A 22,529-nucleotide genomic window follows, 5' to 3' on the forward strand; every position below is an offset into this window, starting at 1 on the left:
ACCATCCATACATATGCACCGAATACCTGTTTTTCATGTCTGAGCTTTCCTTCCTCCCTGGAAGACATCACATTATCCTGGCAGATCTGTTTACTTTCTCCCCTTCTTGTTTTGTTGAATACATAACTTTATTGATACACAATCCTGGCTGCACTGCACAGAGATGAGTCACAGGCTGGCCACGCCCACCACTCTGCTCTGCCTGCAGCAGCTCCACCCACTACAACTCCTGTGTCCATGTTACTACTACACCCGGACAGGAATCTACTTCTCACCCACTGACTAAATCCCATCACTGACCGTCCACAGGAGTCAGGCTCTGCCCTCACATCTGTATCTAATCCTATCCTGTGTGATACAGCCTGCAGAGCGGTGTATCTAATCCCATCACTTACCGTCCACAGGAATCAGGCTCTGCCCTCACATCTGTATCTAATCCTATCCTGTGTGATACAGCCTGCAGAGCGGTGTATCTAATCCCATCACTGACCGTCCACAGGAGTCAGGCTCTGCCCTCACATCTGTATCTAATCCTATCCTGTGTGATACAGCCTGCAGAGCGGTGTATCTAATCCCATCATTGACCGTCCACAGGAAACAGGCTCTGCCCTCACATCTGTATCTAATCCTATCCTGTGTGATACAGCCTGCAGAGCGGTGTATCTAATCCCATCACTGACCGTCCACAGGAGTCAGGCTCTGCCCTCACATCTGTATCTAATCCTATCCCGTGTGATACAGCCTGCAGAGCGGTGTATCTAATCCCATCACTAACCGTCCACAGGAGTCAGGCTCTGCCCTCACATCTGTATCTAATCCTATCCTGTGTGATACAGCCTGCAGAGCGGTGTATCTAATCCCATCACTGACCGTCCACAGGAGTCAGGCTCTGCCCTCACATCTGTATCTAATCCTATCCTGTGTGATACAGCCTGCTGAGCTGTGTATCTAATCTCATCACTGACCGTCCACGGGCTCTTCCCTCACCATCTCCAGAGTGTAATAAACACATCATAACCAAACACATCTGTATCTAATCCTATCCTGTGTGATACAGCCTGCTGAGCGGTGTATCTAATCCCATCACTTACCGTCCACAGGAATCAGGCTCTGCCCTCACATCTGTATCTAATCCTAACATGTATTTGTGCCTGATACATAGCCTGTTGTATGCGTTACTGCCTGCTGAGGTGTGTATCTAATCCCATCTTCTATGATACAGCCTGCTGAGCTGTGTATCTAATCCCATTTTGTATCATACAGCTTGCTGAGCTGTGTATCTAAACCCTTGTGCACACGACCGTATTCATTTTTCGGTCTGCGAGACGCAGATCCGCTAAATAAAGATACTGTCCATGTGCGACCAGCATTTTTATTTTTTTGCATGGATTCTATGGATTTCAGGTCTGCATTATGAGGACCAGAATAGGACATGAATAGGCCTGGAAATTGTGGTTGACACATGGACTGAGACATGGATTCCTGGGCCGATCACAGCAGTTTACATGATCCTTATCACTCATACTGAGCCACCATAACAGTTACATCCACAGTGTTCCCATAACAGTGACATCCACAGTGCCCCCATAACAGTGACATCCATAACGTCCCCATAACAGTGACATCCACAGTGCCCCCTGTGAGACAGTGACAGGTCTCACTCAGGTGAGAGGCAAGGAAGGGGTGGCTAGTTCGGTCCACATCCCTATTCCACCACAGGTGAGACCAGCTGGAAGTATTTCAGCTGCCACAAAGCACCTCCCAGGGTGTCAGAAAGGGGGGAGTGTGTTGCCTGTGGACAGAGGCCTGGAGGCTCTGTGTGGTCCAAGCCAGGAGGGCTGAGAGACCACTATTCCCCATGTGTGCTGAGGCAGTGGGCGTACTGTGCTCTGTACAGCCAGGAGGCTGTGGGACATTGGCTGAGAAAGCCGCTTGTGTTCACAGGGTGTGAACTGTGACTTTAGGTGAGTCAGGTTATTATATGTTTAGTTAGAGCCCAGCCGGGCGGGTGTTTATTTTGTATCATTTATGTTTGGTTTGCTGAGGTGCCAAATAAAGTGATGTTTGGACCTGAAACTTGGTGTCTGGCGACGATACTTGTGTGAATCACCCCCGGAGAAGAGCTAACCCCCCACACCCCATAAGTGACATCCACAGTGCCCCCATAACAGTAATATCCACAGTGCCCCATAACATTGACATCTAGAGCACCCCATAACAGTGACATCCACAGCGCCCCCAAAACAATGACATCCATAACGTCCCCATAACAGTGACATCCACAGGCCCCCATAACAGTGACATCCATAACGCCCCCATAAGTGACATCCACAGTGCCCCTATAACTGACATCCACAGTGCCCCATAACAGTAATATCCACAGTGCCCCATAACATTGACATCTAGAGCACCCCCATAACAATGACATCCACAGCACCCCCATAACAATGACATCCACAGCACCCCCATTACAGTGTCACTGTTATGGGAGCACTGTGGATATCACTGTTATGGGGTCACTCTAGATGTTATGCAGCGTACTCAAGTTGTGTGTAATAGGTCTTTCTGGGTGATGTAGTGCAATATACACTAACCTGGTACAGCTGACTCTCTGCAAGGGCAGGTGATGGTATATAATGTTCGTGACGCCAGTGCCAAGTAAACGGTGGCACGCCGTTTGCGGATAACAGGAATAACTTGAGGAACACGTGGTATTAAAACAGAACTCCAACTTTAGTAGTTTTCATGCAGAGACAATATTGGAATCGCAGTTCCTTGGCATACAGTCGATTTTGCAATACGGTTGATGCAGGCAATTACAGATTTAGCAAGGTGATTACAGAGTGTTAAACACAGGACTTGCAGTACAGGAGCTTGCACTCTATTTCTGACTGATCCTGGAATGTAGCATATCTTCACCAAGGCCCAATAACCTAGTTCTGGCTTTATATCCTTGGCTATAGCTTTAGAAAGTACCTCCTCTGTTAATTTTAGTACCTCTTGCTTCTCTGCACTTTGCCTCTGTCTCTCTCTTAGCTTCCTTAGGCTCTAGAAACTTCTGAGCTCTTCACTAGACTGACTTTTGCTTCCTTGACTGGGCCTTATATAAACTAGGGCTCTCTAGCTCCCTCTATTGACTAGAAGCTGGAATGACACCCCTAGCAGGCCTGTACATGCAAGTTTCACAGTAACAGGGAAATACGTGCATTACATTATATGACATTTTATAAAACTGACATATACCAACTTCCCATAATTAGGAGGGACGACAGCACACCAAGTGACACTTTGGTAGTGACGGGTATTACAGTCCCCGTACACTACATACCCCACTGCTTTAAGCTGAGTACGACCTCGTACTCCATCATGGGTCGCCCAACTGGAATCTCTACCTGAAATAGAAAAAGAGACATGCAGGCATACATACATGTAATTCATCTGCATTTACATTTACATCAGGTCCAATTGGCAAAGGTGAAGTGTAGTGACAAGGGGCGTCGTTCTCTTCTCTCAGGATAGTGAATGGAACGGGGGCGCTGACCTGGCACAGCGTAACATTATAACCAGGATAGTCCATGACAATGAATAAGTCCATGATAGAACAGCAAAATAACGGAACTACCCAGGAGTTTCCTGTGGGTGTATCACAGGCAAGGGCTCACGTGGGGGAGTCCATTCTTGCGCACAAATGTCAAGTAAAGTATTGCCAGTGGCAACTGTTTGGGAGGAGACACCACCAGAATAATCAAAGTCTCCTAAACGGACTGGCGGGCGTCCCCTGGTCATCCGGGTAGACCGTCTCAACACAGGGGTCTCCTCTTCCCTTAGCAACGAGGTAGAAGGGAGAGGAGCAACAGGAGGGTCTCCATCCGTGAGACCTTGGTCAGGAACAGCTGGAACAACAGGAACAACTGGAACAACAATATCCACGAGAGGGGGTACTGGATCCGGAGCATCTTGAACCGGCTCTTCTGGAGGTGAAGCTACAGTAGGTGCCGGAGCAGGCACCAGCAAGTTCAACCAAGGTGTCAGAAGCCAATGCATGGGATCAGCGTCATACCTCAGATTACTAACAGCCTGCATAGGATCCTCGGGCTGTAGTGCTGACTCTGACACAGGATATTCAGATCCAGAACTCTCGTCACTAGGTTCTGGTGTCAGGCAGAGCTTTAACCGGTTTCGGTGTACAATTTGGGATCCCTTGCCTTCCCGGGTGATCTCATAAGTGTGAGTTCCAACATTTGGGATTGCAGTGACAACATAAGGACTTCGCTCCCACTTACTGTCCAATTTGCTGGTACGACGGTTATTCTTTAACCATACCACGGCCCCTATGGTCAAGGGTTCTGCATGGGCTGTCTGATCATAGTCTCTCTGCTGTCGGTCTCTAGCAAAGTCCATACGTTCCTGAACAATGGCTTTGGCTGCATCCAATCGCCTTTGGTGCTCAGCAACCCAGTCGGTGTTAGGTAATGGGTTAATGCAATCAGGTACATGTATGTCCAATGAATGATCAGCAGGCAATGTCCCTTGGCGCCCAAACATCAAGTAAAAAGGGGTATACCCGGTGGAACAATGTATGGTATGATTGTATGTGAACATGAGCTGTGGCAACAGACTGGGCCAATCTCCTCTGTTCTCAGGAGGCACGGCCCTCAGCATCTCTATCAAGGTCTGATTCATTTTTTCACATAATCCGTTACCTTGAGGATGGTAGGCCGTTGTCCGGATCTTCTTACAGTTGTGTAAGCGGCACAGTTCATGGAACAGATGGGACTCAAAAGCAGGTCCTTGATCGGTGAGGATCTTTTCTGGACATCCATAGGGCAGGAGGAAGTGCTTCCAGAACATTTCGGCTGTAGTCTTGGCTGTCTGGTCTCTCACAGGCACTGCTACAACAAACTTTGTGAAATGATCAATAATAGTCATGGCATAAGCATACCCTGAGCGACTAGGCTCCAGTTTTACATGGTCGATGGCGACAAGTTCAAGAGGACGGGTACTTACAATGGGTCTCAGTGGTGCCCTCTGATCATGGTGCTCACTTCGTTTCAAGGCACAGGCTACACACTCTCGACACCACTTCTCCATGTCTTCTCTCATGCCTACCCAGTAAAACCGCTGGCGGATAGTAGCTTCAGTCTTTTGGACCCCAAAGTGACCGGATTGATTGTGGTACATCTCCAACACCATACCTGCATCTCGTCGGGGTATGAGAATCTGGTGCACTCTCTCGTTGGACACTGGGTCTAGGCTTCTCCGTAGCAATAGGCCCTTTTGTATGAAGAGTTGATGGCGCTGTCTCCACAGTTTGATGAGTTCAGGATCTGCACTCTTACGCCGGATCCTCTCAGGGGCTCTGCCACTAGTAATGAAGTCCAACAACTCACCCAGCACTCTACTTTCAGACTGTAGTTTCACCCACCTTTCTTCTTTAGGTTCAGGCCTACTGGAGGGTGAAGGAACTGCAGCTCTGTTATTGGTAGCTCGAGCCTGATCCTGTTGAGCAAATTTGTTATAGAAAGCCGGCATCTCTACATCTTCCCAAGCATCTCGCACATCATCAGGAGCTGTCTCTGTGGGAAGCCTGGATAAAGCATCAGCGTTATCATTAGTACGTCCAGCACGATACTTTACAGAGAAATTATAGTTGGCAAGGCGAGAGGCCCATCTCTGCTCCAAGGCCCCCAATCTAGCTGTATTTAGATGTGCCAGAGGGTTATTATCAGTGAATGCAATGAACGGGGTGGCGGCTAGATAATCCTTGAATTTTTCTGTCACCGCCCACACTAATGCCAGGAACTCTAGTTTGAAGGAACTATAATTCTGGTCATTTTTCTCAGCTCCTTTCAGGGAGCGGCTTGCATATGCTATCACTCTCTCTTTTCCCTCTTGGACTTGGGCTAACACAGCTCCCAGGCCGCGCTTGCTAGCATCAGTATACAGATGGAAGGGCTTGCTATAATCTGGATAACCTAACACAGGAGGCTCGGTCAGTTTCTTTTTTAGCAATTGGAACGCTATCTCTCTTTCCTCATTCCATTCAATGGGCACAGGAGTTCTAGAACTCTTTTTGGGTTGCCCCCTCAAGAGTTCCTGGATAGGATCAGCTATTTGAGCAAAATGGGGGATAAAACGTCTATAGTAGCCGGCAAAACCCAGGAAACTCCTCACCTCTTTGACGGTAGTAGGAACCGGCCAATTACGGACAGCTGCTAATTTATCAGGGTCAGGTTGCACTCCCTCTCCGCTTACTACATGCCCCAGGTATCTTACGGCAGGTTTGAGCAGGTGACACTTGGATGGCTTTACCTTCAAGCCATATTTGATAAGGATTTCAAATACTTCTGCCAAATGTCTCAGATGGTCCTCATATGTTTTTGAGTACACAATGACGTCATCTAGATACAGCAGCACTGTTTCGAAGTTTTTGTGACCCAAACACCGCTCCATTAGTCTCTGGAAAGTTCCTGGGGCATTACATAGCCCGAACGGCATACAATTGAATTCGAACAGGCCCATGGGAGTAGTGAAGGCAGTCTTTTCCCTATCTGTAGGGGCCATGGGTACCTGCCAGTAGCCACTGGTCAAGTCCAATGTGGAGAAATAGGCAGAGGAGCCCAGAGCAGTTAGTGACTCCTCAATGCGGGGCAGTGGGTATGCATCTTTGTGGGTTATTTGATTAATTTTCCTATAATCCACACAGAAACGGATACCACCGTCCTTCTTCTTTACAAGGACCAGGGGTGCAGCCCACGGACTACGGCTGTCCCGGATTACATTAGAGTCCTTCATCTCTTGGATCATTTCCTTTACAGTCTGATATGAAGTAGGCGGTAAAGGTCTGTATCTCTCCTTGATAGGAGGATGAGAGCCAGTAGGTATGGTGTGTTGTATGGCACTCACCTCTCCATAATCAGTGGCATGCTTACTGAAGGCCTGGTGGTGCTCCTTGACAAGCTGTATAATCCCTTCTTGTTGTTGTTGGGGGGTAGTCTCGTCCCCGACATGGAGCTCCTCCCACCAGGGCACTTGTGGCTGGGTCATCGGCGAGCATCCGCTGACTGCGGCTGGCGGCTTTTCTGTCACTGGAAGACGAATGATGTCTTGGAAGGATACCTGAGAAAGCTGGGCAACACGGCAATGCTTATTAAGCGCCACAGGATGATCACTCAGGTTAATCAGACGGACAGGTACTTTACCTTGGGAGACATTCACCAGGGACTTGGCAGCTCTCACAAAAGGGTAATCCTCCATCTGGATTGGTTCCACCAGGGCTGGATAGTCTCGGCCTTGGACTCCCAGGACAGCACGACACCAAAAGAGAGTTTGAGAATTAGGAGGCAAAGTCACAGGCTTAATATCACTAATCCTGGCAGTACAAATTTCTCCTTTCCCATTAGCAAACCTCTGCTGGGCACTTAACACAGTAATAGTCTTTTGAATCACCCTCCTGGATGCAGAGGAAGCTGTGGGCAAAGTCTGATGTAATACAGCAAGTATTTCTGAATAACAGTTTTTGAAGACATTGGTGCCTAGAATGACAGGATGTCCTCCTCTGTCACCGGCCTGTACTACGATCACTCCCTGTTGAGGCAGGGTTACTTCTCCCACCTGCAGGGTGGGTTCCCAGTATCCATGAACCTTTACTGGTTTGCCATTGCTGGCGATAATTTCCACCCAGGATTCAGGCGGTTGGGTCAACTGGTTGGTGTCCCAGAACTTTTCAAATGCAGGCAGCTGAATAGTAGTGACCTGAGACCCAGTATCTAATAGGGCTTCAAAGGGGACCCCGTTGATCTCTATATTGATTTTAGGATGGGATCCTACATACCGTGGCATCCAATTTGGATCCTCTGGACCTAGTGTTCTACCTCCCGAGGGTTGGTCCTCAGCCTCAGGGGTTGCCCGTTTAACTGCCAGCACGTGGATTCTGTGTGTCCCAGCTTTTTGCAGTATGTACACACGGGCCGCTTGCGATCTCTATTACGCCTCCCAGGATCCCTGGGGTGAGTCTCTTGGTAAGGAGGTGGGAACGGCCTAGGAGGTGACAGGAACTCTTCTTCTAGCATTATGGGTTTTTCCCATTCCTCTATTTTTCTGCACACTTTCTCTAGACTTTTAGTGAGGTGATTTACTTGCTCTGTCAGCATGGCAATAGTATCAGTAGCTGACACTTGAACAGCTTGGCCGGCCTCAGTTCGGTTAGTGACAAGCGGTTTTGGCTTGCAGGCTGATGACTCAGATAGGGCGCTCAACTCAGGAGATACTGTGGACCCCAGGATCTTTATAGCCAGTTCTTTAAAGTCTAGAAAGGCACTGTTAGGGTGCTGGGCAGACAGCATCTTTAACTGGGTCCTTATTTGTTCACTAGACACCCCGTTGATAAATTGTTCCCTCAGGGTCTGGTCTTGGTTATCAGCCTCTTTGGGATCTATCTGGATTACAGCCCCTAAAGCCTCCTGAAGTGATAGGGCATAGTCACGGAGGGACTCACCGGACTTCTGTTTCTTGCCAAAGAAGTGCATCTTTATCTCTGAGGCGGTCCTAGTTTCAAAAGTGGCTCTGAGGCGGGTGAATATCTGTTCTAGAGTACTCCGCTCAGTAGCCGGCCAGGATAACACTTCTCTACGGGCAGCTCCCTCCAGTTGTGCCAGCAGGATTTCCATTTGCTGGTCGGCATTTATAGGGTACAATCGGAATAGTGCCAGCAACTTTTCTTTAAAGTCCCTTAGGGTATGGGTCTCTCCCCTGTAGCGAGGGAACCATGGGGCCCCGAAATAGTAAGGCATGGTAAAGGGCATCATGCTGGGGGCTGTAGGATGATTAGGAGCCGCAAGCTCTCCCGGGGCCGGCTGCTCAGGCACTCCTGGCTCTGACATGGTAGTCTATTTAGAGGTGGCCGCTGGCGACTAAAGGGGCCGGTACACTCCCCTTCCCTCCGGTTACAAGTGCTTACCGGTATCGCCGGGCTTGCGCAGGCCAAGTCTCGCGAGGTTCCGGACGTCCTGAGCACCCGATGACGCAGAAGAAGCAGGGCCGCGGCGGTGCGATGATGAAGAGGGGCGGGACTCTCTGTGTCTTTGAAGGGATCCGCCCACGAAGGTCCTCAGCGGCGCGGGAAACTTTACTCCAGGCAGCTGGTGGCCATCTTTAGCAAAACGCTGTCCATTCACTGACAGCAAGCAGGATTGTAAAAAGTCCACAAAACCACACTCCAATGCGGCGATTTTCTTTCTCTGGGTAGCGCAACACTGCACAGCGCTTTTTAGAAGTTTTGGGTACACTTTGGGTATGATTTTCAGTCCACAAAGTCCACTTTCAATAAACAGGCAATTTGTCTCTTTGGTCACAGGGCAACTGTATAAGGCACAAAGTTCACGCTTCTTGCACTAGAAAGCGTGCGATCCTGTTCGTGACGCCAAAAGAGAGGTGCAGCGTACTCAAGTTGTGTGTAATAGGTCTTTCTGGGTGATGTAGTGCAATATACACTAACCTGGTACGGCCGACTCTCTGCAAGGACAGGTGATGGTATATAATGTTCGTGACGCCAGTGCCAAGTAAACGGTGGCACGCCGTTTGCGGATAACAGGAATAACTTGAGGAACACGTGGTATTAAAACAGAACTCCAACTTTAGTAGTTTTCATGCAGAGACAATATTGGAATCGCAGTTCCTTGGCATACAGTCGATTTTGCAATACGGTTGATGCAGGCAATTACAGATTTAGCAAGGTGATTACAGAGTGTTGAACACAGGACTTGCAGTACAGGAGCTTGCACTCTATTTCTGACTGATCCTGGAATGTAGCATATCTTCACCAAGGCCCAATAACCTAGTTCTGGCTTTATATCCTTGGCTATAGCTTTAGAAAGTACCTCCTCTGTTAATTTTAGTACCTCTTGCTTCTCTGCACTTTGCCTCTGTCTCTCTCTTAGCTTCCTTAGGCTCTAGAAACTTCTGAGCTCTTCACTAGACTGACTTTTGCTTCCTTGACTGGGCCTTATATAAACTAGGGCTCTCTAGCTCCCTCTATTGACTAGAAGCTGGAATGACACCCCTAGCAGGCCTGTACATGCAAGTTTCACAGTAACAGGGAAATACGTGCATTACATTATATGACATTTTATAAAACTGACATATACCAACTTCCCATAATTAGGAGGGACGACAGCACACCAAGTGACACTTTGGTAGTGACGGGTATTACAGTCCCCGTACACTACAGTTATCTACAGAGCTCCCATGTGCTATCCACAGTGCCCCATGTGCCAGTCACAGTGCCCCCTTGTGCTAGCTACAGTGCCCCCATGTGACCTCCACAGCATAGCGATTAGCCTCTGTGGCTGATCGCTATGCTGTCACTCCTGCACAGCGCTTACATCACTCTGTACTTGAGTTAGTACATGTTTCACATAGAGGCCTATACACTCAGAAGACGACCGGTGGTCCCGGCGCATGCGCAGTAATGTGCAAGCGACGGGACCGAAGAAGGCTGGCAGGAGGCGGTGACGTCAGTGATGACATTCCATCTCTTGCCTCAGGTAGGAAAACAAGAGTACGGCGCTGGACCGGAAGACTTCAAAACGCTTCAGGAGCGGTCACGTGACCGTGAAGAGTATCATAGGAAGGGCTGCGCTGTGGAGGGTAAGTATTGGTGTAATAACCTTCCCTCCACAGGTTATGAAGAAGGACAATTTTCAAGTAGAGGCCGGAGAACCCCTTTAACACCCTGCAACCATTGCTGGAAGCACATAAGCTGGCGGTGGTAGTTTTAGGGTCTGGGGAATGATTCCATGGCATTCTGTGGGTCCACTCATCTATGTGGAAGACACTCTGGCTATGAGTCCTTCATTGTAGATCACATACACCCCCATACATGCTAAATGTAAGTTCTGGGATGGATGGGATCTTCCAGAAAGTCAATCACCAACTGTTGCTCCACCTGTAGTATACCACAACCTGATTCCGAACCTCACTCAGGCTCCACAATTATATCCACATAATCCACTCAGTCGTATTAGTCTTATTGTTCGTGAGGTATGAATAATACTCTTTTGAAGCTTTGCTTGTATTTTTCAGTCCTTTTATTCATATAACTCTCTATAATGCATAGTAATCCTGAGAGCGCTGAACTGATTGATACCCCGTAGCAATCAGTTCAGCGCTCTCAGGATTACTATGCATTATAGCGATCTTCCAGCAAGACCATGCGACATTTCACACAGCTAGAAATGTCCGACATTGGTTGGAAGAGCATGACCAGGACTTACAAGTCCTACTCTGGTGTCCTAATTCTCCAGGCTTGAACTCAAATGAGTATCTGTGGGACCACCTCAATCATCGTGTTGAGTCTATGGATTTTCTCCCATGCACTCTCCAACAGCTGTGGGATGCACTGCAGTCAGCATGGTTCCAGATACCTTTATCTGATACTTGTGTACATATAGTGCCCTGAAGCAAGAGTACTTTGGACTATGGACATTTGTGGACATTTTCCCTTATTGCTACTATGCAAAGCCATTAACTCCATACTTTATTGCACTTTGAAAGATTAAGTTGCACTGTGATTTATGCTGTTGTGTGCACGTATACTGCATCGGGTGTGAGGTTCCCGTTCTCGTGATTGGTGGGGGTCCCAGTGGTAGGACCCCCACTGATCTAACAGCTATCCCCTATCCAAAAAACTGTAGGCCTGCACTACTGTTTCGTTCTAACTATAGACATAAGGCATAGCATAATACAGGATGCTCCAGACTGCCAGCACACTTCAAAAAATCTTCCCTCTGTATTTTTCCCGAAGTGCCCAGACTTATAACCAGAACTATATTTAATAAACGCACAGACAACCGTAATGGGCTGAAGCTGAGGTCGTCCACAGCTTATATTAGATAATTTCGTAAAAACATAACTTCCTTTTTTATTCAACATGAATAGATTTAACCAAGTTGAGGAAAAAACTCCAAAAGTGCCTTATGCCAGCTTTAACTTCGACAGGCATGTGGTAATTGTCCACTATGGCCCTTTAAGGGCCACCAACCCGCCAGCTGTGACATGCCAAATTAAAACCATCCCAAATAAAATGCACTATTGGGGAGGGAAGGAGCTGGAAAACACGCTGACTGACTGATTCCACCCTAACCCTCCTTTTATATCCTCCCCTTCAGGTCTATCCGCTCTAAGCTCGGGAAAATTATACACCGCTCACTTAACCCATACCTAACAACCCCTTAAAGGGCCACTTCATGACTACTAATATCACCATGAGGGAAAAACGCAACTCCAAAAGATTAGGCAGGCTGCCATGTGGCTATGCACTAGACGCTAATGAGCCAGTTCTGACTCCACGTTTACTCCTCTGCATAGCACATTATTATTATTATTAATAATAATTATTAAAGCGCCATTCATTCCATAGCGCTGTACATATGAGAAGGGGTATACATACATAATAAAGACAATTGCACTAATCATAAACAAGACAAGTTACAAACTGGTACAGAAGGAGAGAGGGCCCTGCCCGTGAGGGCTTACAATCTACAGGGTATGGGAGAAGGACACAGTAGGTGCGGGTGAAGTTGGTCATGGCGGTATGGAGGCAGCAGGGTCACTGGTTGTAGGCTTGTCCGAAGAGGTGGGTTTTCAGGTTTCTTTTGAAGGATTCCACTGGAGGTGAGAGTCTGATATGTTGGGGTAGCGAGTTCCAGAGTGTGGGGGATGCACATGGCTGTGAACAAGGATTATGGTTAGACTGCAACACTAGTGTCAGACTAGTGTCTGTTAGGCCTCGTTCACATCAGCGTTTGTCCTCCGTTCGGCTTTCCGTTATGACTTGCGTCCGTTTCAAAATTGAAACGGATTCATTCATAACGGAACGTAACGGACATATTTTGATACGTTTTTAAACGGATACCATCTAACGGATACGTTAATAAACGGATTAAAAATGTCAGTTAATGTCCGTTCAATCCGTTTATTTACTCCGCTAACGGATACGTTATTTTCCTTTTTTTTTTTTTTTTCAGTTGTCCCTCCCCTATCTGCATGCTATATAAAATGGTGCAGCAATTGTGACATCCAATTGCTGGAAGAGGCACAATGCTGCCCGCTCATGTCCTTTTTTCAGTGGACTATATGATATGGAAACTTCGAAAGATGCGAATTTCATCCATGAAAAGGAGACGGCGATATTGGGTGCATCCCATTACATCATGCCGAATGACACGAGGTGTTTATTCGACCCTTTATCAAGAACTCCGAAAACACCCTGTCAAATTTGCAGAATATCTCCGTGTAAGTGTCGCAAGCTTTGATGACCTTTCGCAACGTTTACGTCGCCGATTGAGACGGAAGGATACGAAATTTCGTCGAAGTGTAACTCCCGAAGAACGACTCATGGTCACTCTGCGGTATGTATGGTACAACTTTCAATTATTGCTTCTACTGTGTTTCAGAGCCTTTTTGTTTTTATTATTATTGTGAGTATATGATTAATCTCAAGAGACACGTTTTTATATATAGTAGTTACCTATGTAAATTCCTCCAAATTTTATACCATTTTCCGTTCAACCGCTAGGTAATGTTGATCTGTTTGCTGTGAAGGATCTTGAATTAATGCTTGTGGGACAATCCGAAAAGTTGTTTTGCTGCAGTTTTTTTTATTGTGAATAGTATTTGTGTATACACTTATGTTAAATTTTATTTCATTTTTTTGTAGGTTTCTGGCTAGTGGTGAAAGTTTTTCCAGTCTTCATTTTCAATTTCGACTAGGAAAATCTACAATATCTTACATTGTTAAAGATACCTGCCGGGCAATTTGGAATCTTATGCGTGAAGAATTTCTTCCCCATCCTACTTGCCAACAGTGGATCAGCATAGCTGACAAGTTTCATGAGGTGACACAGTTTCCCAATTGTATTGGTGCAGTGGATGGGAAGCATGTGAGGCTCTTGAAGCCCCCACGTAGTGGATCCTCGTTTTTTAACTATAAAAAGTATTTTTCGGTGATTCTAATGGCAATTGTTGATGCAAATTACAAATTTGTGGCTGTTGATATTGGAGCTTTTGGACGAACAAATGACTCCCGTGTTTTTAAAAATTCTAATATGGGAAGAAGGCTGTACTCCAGAAACTTTGGTATACCAGAGCCCCGGCCTTTACCAGGTACTACAAACCCTGCACTTCCATTTGTTCTAGTCGGAGATGAAGCTTTCCAAATGTGTGGAAATTTACTTAAGCCATATGCCAGCCGTGGTCTAGACTATCGCAAAAGAGTGTTCAATTACAGACTGACTCGAGCAAGAAGAATGGTCGAGTGTGCTTTTGGCATATTGACTGCAAAATGGCGAATATTCACTCGTGCAATACAATTGAAAACGGATACTGTGGATGATGTCATAAAAGCATGCGTTGTGTTGCACAATTATGTACTGACCAAAGAGCCTTTGCCTACGGAGCCACTGTCATTAAATCCACCAGGAGATCACATAGAAACTGGCCCAAGATCAACAGTTGCTGTGAGTCGCATGCGCGATCAATTTGCAGAATATTTCATTTCTTCAGCTGGATCTGTGCTTTGGCAGGATGAACATATTTGAACTTATATATTCCTGCGATGTTCTTCCAAAAAAATATATATTCTCTATTGTTTGTTACTGTTTGTTTATTAAATATGTACAGTTAATAAAAGTTGTAATTTGTTCTGTACATAATAGTTTATTTTTTTGTTTGTTCTTATTATATTGTTGTTTATTGTTGAGACAACCATGATCTATTGGTCTACCTACATTTATTGCCTTAATTCAGCAAAAGGTAAGCTATGCCTCTCCAACGATCTCCATATCCCTTGTTATTAAAACCACTGACCAAGTATATTTGAAATAGTAAAAGTATTTATTTAGAAAAATACTTATTTTAAAATATTTTTTTATATTTTAATAATCATTAGCATAAGTTAACAAATAAACTTCCATAAAAGCACGTAGCTCAACACAATGGAAGTAGAATTCACATAACAAAAGGATAAGATAAGCTCTACCGTACATGTAGGAATAACAAAATGTCCATTGTGAAAAGGTTGTTCTATCTGTGACTGAAGTGTACACCATTCTCATGATTGCACATGCTATGTGATAGCATCATCATACCAAGTTCTGAATCATCACACTACAGTATGCACCGCGAGACATGTCTTCCTTGAGCGGGCCAGAAGTTATATGGTGACATGGAACATGCAAATGGAAGTGCACATTTTTCAATGCTGCTATGCAGGGCTACTGTGCATCATCAATATGATGCAAAAAGTGCTAGACTAGAGCCATGTGGGTGGCACAACATGCAAAGAAGCAGTGTAATCACTGATGGTGTGTCCTCCAGTACCCCTTTAAATTACATCAGCAGGTACAATTTTTTTTTGAGAAACCCCATGTCTCTGAGTGTGTTCAGTCTTGTGCATGAGACATTATATCAAAGAAAATAGTAATGACATATGCCATTTCTATTATTGTATTTGCATAGTTTTCAAGAAAGTGTACAATGGAGGATCACGATAGTGAGACAATAGCAATGGAACAACAACAGGTGGGAGACTGAAAAAGTCATTAGCTTTGTGCAGACCACGCAAGGTGCTGAATAAGTGACAGTATATGGATTTGTGTACTGTGTCACTCTCACACGTGATAAACAAGAACTATCATCATAATCATTGCAGTCCATTACCGTAAAAGAGTTGAACCAACCTGAGTCTAGTCATGGTAGCTAATCTCTGTGTCTCTGACCCATGTGCTGATGAATGGCATTTTTAGACTAGCTGTAAAACTGTCAGTCATCAGCACCTTGGCCCGGAGATAAAGTAATCATGAATAATAAGGCCAATTACTCATTTCAGGTCCAATCTGCTATGATTATCATGTTAGTTCTTGAAAATCTAAATGTCCGAACGAGGAAATCAAACCACCTGCCTATATTTAGCAGCTTGTATGGGCTTCTGAAAGCTGATAAGTGCACAATAATTACACACATATCTGAAACATACTTAAAATAAATCTAATAATATAAAAGTATTAAACATAGAAAATGTTTCAAGTTCAACATCATTAAAGTGCAAAAATTGACACAGTGGTCAATATAAACATTGTGAGGTACTTATTTGTAAACTTCAAAAAAATTGACACTGTGGTCAATATAACCTTGCCAGGTACTCATTTATAAACTTAAAGAAAACATAATATATATTTAGCTAACTAGGGTTTTGGTTGAGTGAATGGAGCCTTTCCTGGGGCAGCAGTTGGGGACCCATCATCTTCTGCACTTTGGTCTAGGAGTGATTGCATGAACGAATGTTGCGGTCTGACATAATCACCCTGTTGTTGATGTTGTGGAGTATGAAGGGAATATGAATCAGTACCAGATTGGTATGGAACAGATTGGTTTGAGAAAGGGGTATTAAAAGTGGTTTGAGTGGGAAAAACGGAGGTGGAAACACCTTCGTTTATGGAGATTTTATTTGGAGTTGACCTAGAAATCAACTCTGGACTTGGTGTCTGTAGACGTGTTTGGGAACTTCCAGTGCTTTTGGATTGGAAAGGTGTTTGTGCAGAGACATAGGAAGGTAGCTGTGATTGGGATTGGCTGAAAGAAGGTGGAAATGTGTGAGACGTTGAGTATTGGTTGGACGTAGGTTGTCTTTGGTACGGTGGATGGCTTTGGGATGGAATAAAGATGTGGGATGTTGATGAAAAGTTCTGTAAAGCTGGAAATTTTTGTGCAGTGCCTACGTTTTGGGCCTGTGGGAAGTTGTGGTACGTAGGTAAAGTGTTGGATGGGGGGAAGTTTTGGGACTGGCTAAAGTCTTGTGAATGGGAAAAGGTTTGGGATAGGGGTAAGTTTTGTGACTGTTGAAAGTTTTGTGACTGTTGAGACTGTTGAAAGTTTTGTGACTGGGGAGCGATATGTGGCTCAGAGTATGAGTGAGCAGGTGGAGAAGTCATGGATGTTGGGTAGGAGGTGGCTGGGGGATACGACTGAGCCAGAGGAACAAATTGAGAGGGTGGTGGGTGTTTAATATTCCAAACAGTTTTGATCAATGTCACTCGACAATCACAATTCTGCTCTGGAGTCATGCTGTCCATCCAATGACTTAACGTTAATAGAAACTGCTGATTAGGGTTAAGGGGTTCTGGACGACAAACTACCTCGACATGATTGATCATGGAAGTTAACTCTTGCTTATACCGAGTTTGCTCCTCCTCTATTTTTAATAAACAATCTCGGAAGATCAGTGCAAGATCCTCAAAGACTCTATGTGGTCTTCGAACTGGCCTCGGCCTACTTAAAACTCGGTCAAAGGCAGAAGAAATGAACTGTCGAGTATCTTCAATCTGAGCACATGTCTCAGTTTGGCGGCCGCGCGACTCATGAGCAGAATCCTGTGACTGAGATGGTAACGAAGTTTGATCGGTAGATCGTCCAGACAATTGTTCTGTTGATTCCTCATGTTCAAGAGGTTCTGCTTCAGGAGGGAGTGTGCTTGAATGAGTCCTATAATAGATAGGGAAATAAAAGGTATAATTTCTATATTCATAATTTTATTTTTTGCTTCTCTTTAGGATATTTCACTCACATGCGCTGCTGAAAACAACGTTGAAGAAATTGAAGATGTGGTGCATATTGGTAAGCTTTCCTCTGAGAAGGACCGGAACCACTTGGCGCCGTTCGTTCATGATTGAGGTCACGCATAAACCTATCGCGTATTGACCTCCAGCGTGTTGATATGATTTCAGCTAGAAAATAAAGAACAATTATAATAACCGTATATAATGCTATATATATTATTTTCTGTTGACATCGGATTGCATAAAAAACTGTTGCCATTTTTTTCGCGGTACCTGAATTGGCTGTATCAGTTGTTGAAACAAAGTTTTCCGAACAGAAAACTTATGCTCACTTCACTATTCTTCCAACTAGAAACATCACTATCAAATCTTCTAAAACCAAATGATTTAACAAAAGGAATGAAATTAATGTACCACAATTTTTTTGAGCCTGACGGCTCAAATCGTTCCATGTGGGAACCACATTGGCATAGACCTCTTGCCATTGTCGACGAGTCGTGTTGTGGTCCGAGTGTTTGGGGTCTGTTTGGTCCCATAGAGCTGGCCTTGCTTCTACTAGCTGTATTAGCAGCTCACAGTTTATGATTGGGAGAAATTCCCTATCTTCCTCGTCCAATTCTTGCTGTCTAGCCTATTTGGTTTAAAACAAATGTTATCATTACCTTAAAAAGCTACCTGCAATTCCAATAGCACTTAAGTCTTTTTGATAAAACTTCTAAGCAAATATGTTGCATGTGCCACCACTGCCCACTGCATCTTTGGTTTTAATAAAAAAAATATAAATTTTTTTTTGGTTTCCTTGTATTTGATCTTTGGGTGTGAACGGCTATAAAGATGTAGACTGGGCGAGCGGGTCATTGCTTTTAAATTAATAAGAGAGTAGCCCCTGTTCATGGTATGTCCATTATGGGATAAGCAACACTTAGATTTTTGTTTGGGTAAAACAAATGTCTCCAATCCTCACGGTCATTTGTTCTAATAATTAAAAAAATTTGAGGTATGATGGCCACGTTATCTTATAGGTGATATAAGATACTGTATACTGGGGGCAGTGTGGACAGCTCACATCACAGCACATGTGCCTACTCACACGGCCTACACGTCCACGACGACTGCCACGACCACGTTGTCCACGACCACCACGCCTGGAAGTTCTTTTTTGAACTGGTGATGGATTTTCACTTTGCCTGTTTGTGTCCTAATAAATAATATAGTTATCACAAAAGACATTTGATTACTTTAGAAAACCTAAGTATAGATACTCACATCCTCGTCGTTATGACGTCTACTTCGCAGATTTTCAATGGAATGTGTACCCTCCTGTGTCTGAAAAACAAACACAGTTTTGTATTCATTGAAAATTGCCGTCTGCCTGCCCTGCAGCATCCAAAATGCCTCTTTCAAATCTTGTTGCCAATACATTGGCCTATCTATCCTTTTGCGGTGTTGGCAAATCATGTACCTTTCGAGTTTATATCCATTGTACCAATTATGGATGTGTAGAAACCAAAAAATCTAAATATAACATTCCACACTTACTGACTCCATTGGTTCAGGAGAAAAACGCAATTCCTCGCCAGCAGAGGATTCAGTGTCGGAGTGTCCCTGAAATATATAAATATGTATTGTGGTTCAAACATATTTATTATTTGGATCATTAATAGTATATTTTTATTTAAAGAATTTTACCTGCATGTGAAAGGATGGAGTACTTCGACTGCCAACCGAAGGAGAAGGCGAAGACATCTGAAAACGTTACAGAACCATTATAGACAAGAGCTTATAGACATATTTAAACATACACATTGGCACAAGATGCAACAAGGGTTAAAACAGGGATTAGTCAAAACACAAAATTTATCCTCTGTTCCTTAAAATTATATCTACCCCCTATTGCAATTTGACTTTTGCAACATACACAGACCAGACTACATTGTGAATGACCCACACAAAATCAGACGGCAGATTAGATCCTAATGACTGTCATCCGGCCCACGCTAGCCTTATAGCATTCCCCAGTAGCCTTATAGCATTCCCCAGTAGCCTTATAGCATCCACAGTTTCAAAATATTTGCCCCCAATAGCCAAATAATGTCCCAGTAGCGTAATAGCATCTCACAAATGACAAATAACATCCCCCATGTGCCAAATAGCATCCACAGTTTCAAGATATTAGCCCCCAGTAGCCAAATAACATGCCCCAGTAGATGATCGAAGTAAATACTATTCAATTGCATCAATTCATACCCTTTTCAAGAGACTTTCTACAACTTGCACATCAGCCTTCAGAAATGGTGAGGAGTAGCGCTCACGTGACTGTCACATGACACTCCCTTGTTTTCCTGTCTTCGTTTGTAAGTTCCTGTTTGTTCTGCGCATGTTCAGAAACAAAAAAAACGTACTATAGGTACGTTATGTCCGCGAAAGAAAAATGTAACAATCCGTTTCTCATTTACTACAATGAACGTGAATGGACGCTCCGTCAAGAATCCGCTTTTCTGAACGTAGAAAAAAATCCTGCAAGCAGGATTTTGTTTTCCGTCTGAAAAAACGTATTCCGAACGTATTACCAACTAACGGAGTCAAACGTATGCTTACATACGTCAATTAGTTTCTATGGGAGGTTGAACGGATCCGTTTTTTGATTTTTTTTTCTACTTCCGGACGGACTACAGGAACGGAGAGCCTGAACGCAGATGTGAACATAGCCTTATGGAGTGCCTTTAATAAGACATATTTAAGCATTATTTCTAAATGCCTTGGTATTCTCTTATATATTTACGTGGGAGGATCTCTTTACCACTAGGCACCACATCATATCCCAGTGTGCTGACCAATCACTTAAAATTTTTAAGACTTGTTTCTGTTTAGACTGTGCTTCTCCACTCCACTTCTGCCACTAGAACATTCTAGATCAGCTAGAAACTGTATATAACGGTACTTTCACACTAGCGTCAGAAGGATCCGGCAGGCAGTTCCGGCAACGGAACTGCCTGCCGAATCCAAAAAACCATACGCAAACAGAGACCACTTGTTTCCGGATCTGTCTGATAAATGCATTGGAATACCAGATCCGTCTCTCCGGTGTCATTCAGAAAAATGGATCCGGCATGCGCAGACCGGGAAACCAGATCCGTTTTTCCAGAACATACAAGTGTTCCGGAACTTTGGCCGGATAATATACCGCAGCACGCTGCGGTATTTTCTCCGGCCAAATACCATAAAAGGGATGAAACGGAAGACATCCTGATGCATACTGAACGGATTGCTTTCCATTCAGAATGCATTAGGATAAAACTGATCAGTTTTTTTCCGGTATTGAGCCCCTATGATGGAACTCAATACCGTAAAACTTTAACGCTAGTGTGAAAGGGATCTTAGGAGAGCAGTCAGAGCCCCTAGGACCTGTGCTTAGTAGGAGAGACTAAAGGGCTCAGTGCTTATTTGGAGAGACTTTTCCAAACTTAATGAGTGACCAGAAGAAGATGCTGAGATGGGGATACTCTGCCGCAGGCCCTGGGCTATCAGAGCTCAGAGACAGGATTATATACTAGAACATTTAGTCCTGAGGTTATAAGGTCAACCTAGACCTGTCCCCCTATCATAGGAAGGGAACCCCAATTGCTGCCACACATGTATTTGTGTGCATGCACAGTTTGTGTTGGTATGTATGATGTATGTGTTTTTGAGTATGTATGTGTTTAGTATCTGAATACCCTGGCGAGGTCAGACTAGCTAGTCATCGACCCCACTGTATCCAGAATCCGGAGTACACATTCTGTCAGACCCCCACTGACTGTGCCCATGCTTAATGTACTATAATTGGAATGCTTTTAAATGCATTCTGTGTTGTTGAGTTTACGTCTTTATGTCCTTTGAAATGTATGTTAAAACCGTAAAGAAGAAAAATGGAATCTGTTTTACTCCAAATAAAGCAAATGACATACTCAAAATCAACACAACTAGTCACATTCTTACACGTTTACAGTTTTATTTAAATATAGGGATAAGATCAAATCATGGAATGAGACAGTATTGAATTAGACATAACAGAACCTTTAAAATTTGTAAAAAAAACAAACAAACCTGACAAAGAAATATTATAAACAATAATGACAAAAAGCCAATTCATTTGGTCATGATGAAATCTTTGCACATAGCAACATATGCTACACAAAAACCAAGACTGGCATATACTTTTCATATAACTTTTTTTGTTTGTTGAGAAAATAGATCTTTGTTGTCATATATCCAGCCTGTCAAGGTCCTAACTTAAAGCACCTGGGCCCCTGAAACAGAATGTAACTGAAGCCACAGTCCAGAATGCTCCATTTTAAATGGATTGTCGCACAAAAAATATTCGACATTTTTTAAACCAGCACTTGAATCAGAATACTTTTGCAATCGCATGTAATGTAAAAATAAAGGATTATAGCCACTGAGTTATTCAATAAAATGTATCCGTATAGCCCCACCTGTTGTTTTTTCTTTTTCCTTATTTTTTTCTGTCCACATCGCTGAGGTGGACGCACATGCTCAGTTCCATCCTTTAATTGCCTCCAGCCAGATCTACTGTTAGAAGCTGTGACAGTTACAGGGATAGAGCTGCAGCAGAAAGGACATGCCTCTAAGAACACCCCCCACCCCCCCAAACTGCCAGCTTGAAAGAAGTCTAACAGAGCAATGTATGGGGAGATCTCTGGATCCCTGTGAGATACAGGGCTGGTTCTAGCTTTCTTAGAAAGAGATTGACATGTGATATATGAGGTCTTATTAATTTTTTCACATTAATCATGGGATAACCCTTTTAAGTACTAATGTGCTCATATGTTGAGGAGGGCCATTTGGGGCATTTCTGACACCAGGGCCTGTATGTGACTGCTAATTCTTCACTCCTTATTCTTACAGTAGTTAAGC

At 44.3% G+C, this 22,529-nt stretch overlaps 1 protein-coding gene across 2 annotated transcripts; it reads right to left on the minus strand.

Annotated features, from left to right (window-relative positions):
- Nucleotides 1-16,179: 16,179 nt before the first annotated feature.
- On the minus strand, nt 16,180-19,675 carry LOC121005887. Of its 2 annotated transcripts, XM_040438696.1 has the most exons (6): nt 19,302-19,675; nt 19,152-19,217; nt 18,879-18,938; nt 18,703-18,810; nt 17,621-17,780; nt 16,180-17,538 (listed from the first exon to the last, which is right to left on the minus strand). In XM_040438696.1, coding segments are annotated over exons 1-6 (453 nt in total). In that variant the 5' UTR covers nt 19,359-19,675; the 3' UTR covers nt 16,180-17,536. The 2 variants fall into 2 exon arrangements, with proteins under 2 accessions (XP_040294630.1, XP_040294629.1); XM_040438695.1 differs by lacking the exons at nt 18,703-18,810; nt 18,879-18,938; nt 19,152-19,217; nt 19,302-19,675 and having other exon boundaries at nt 17,621-17,804.
- Between the last annotated feature and the right edge of the window lie 2,854 nt (nt 19,676-22,529).

This window comes from Bufo bufo, chromosome 6 (assembly GCF_905171765.1).
Source record: "Bufo bufo chromosome 6, aBufBuf1.1, whole genome shotgun sequence".
Classification (NCBI taxonomy): Eukaryota; Metazoa; Chordata; class Amphibia; order Anura; family Bufonidae; genus Bufo; species Bufo bufo.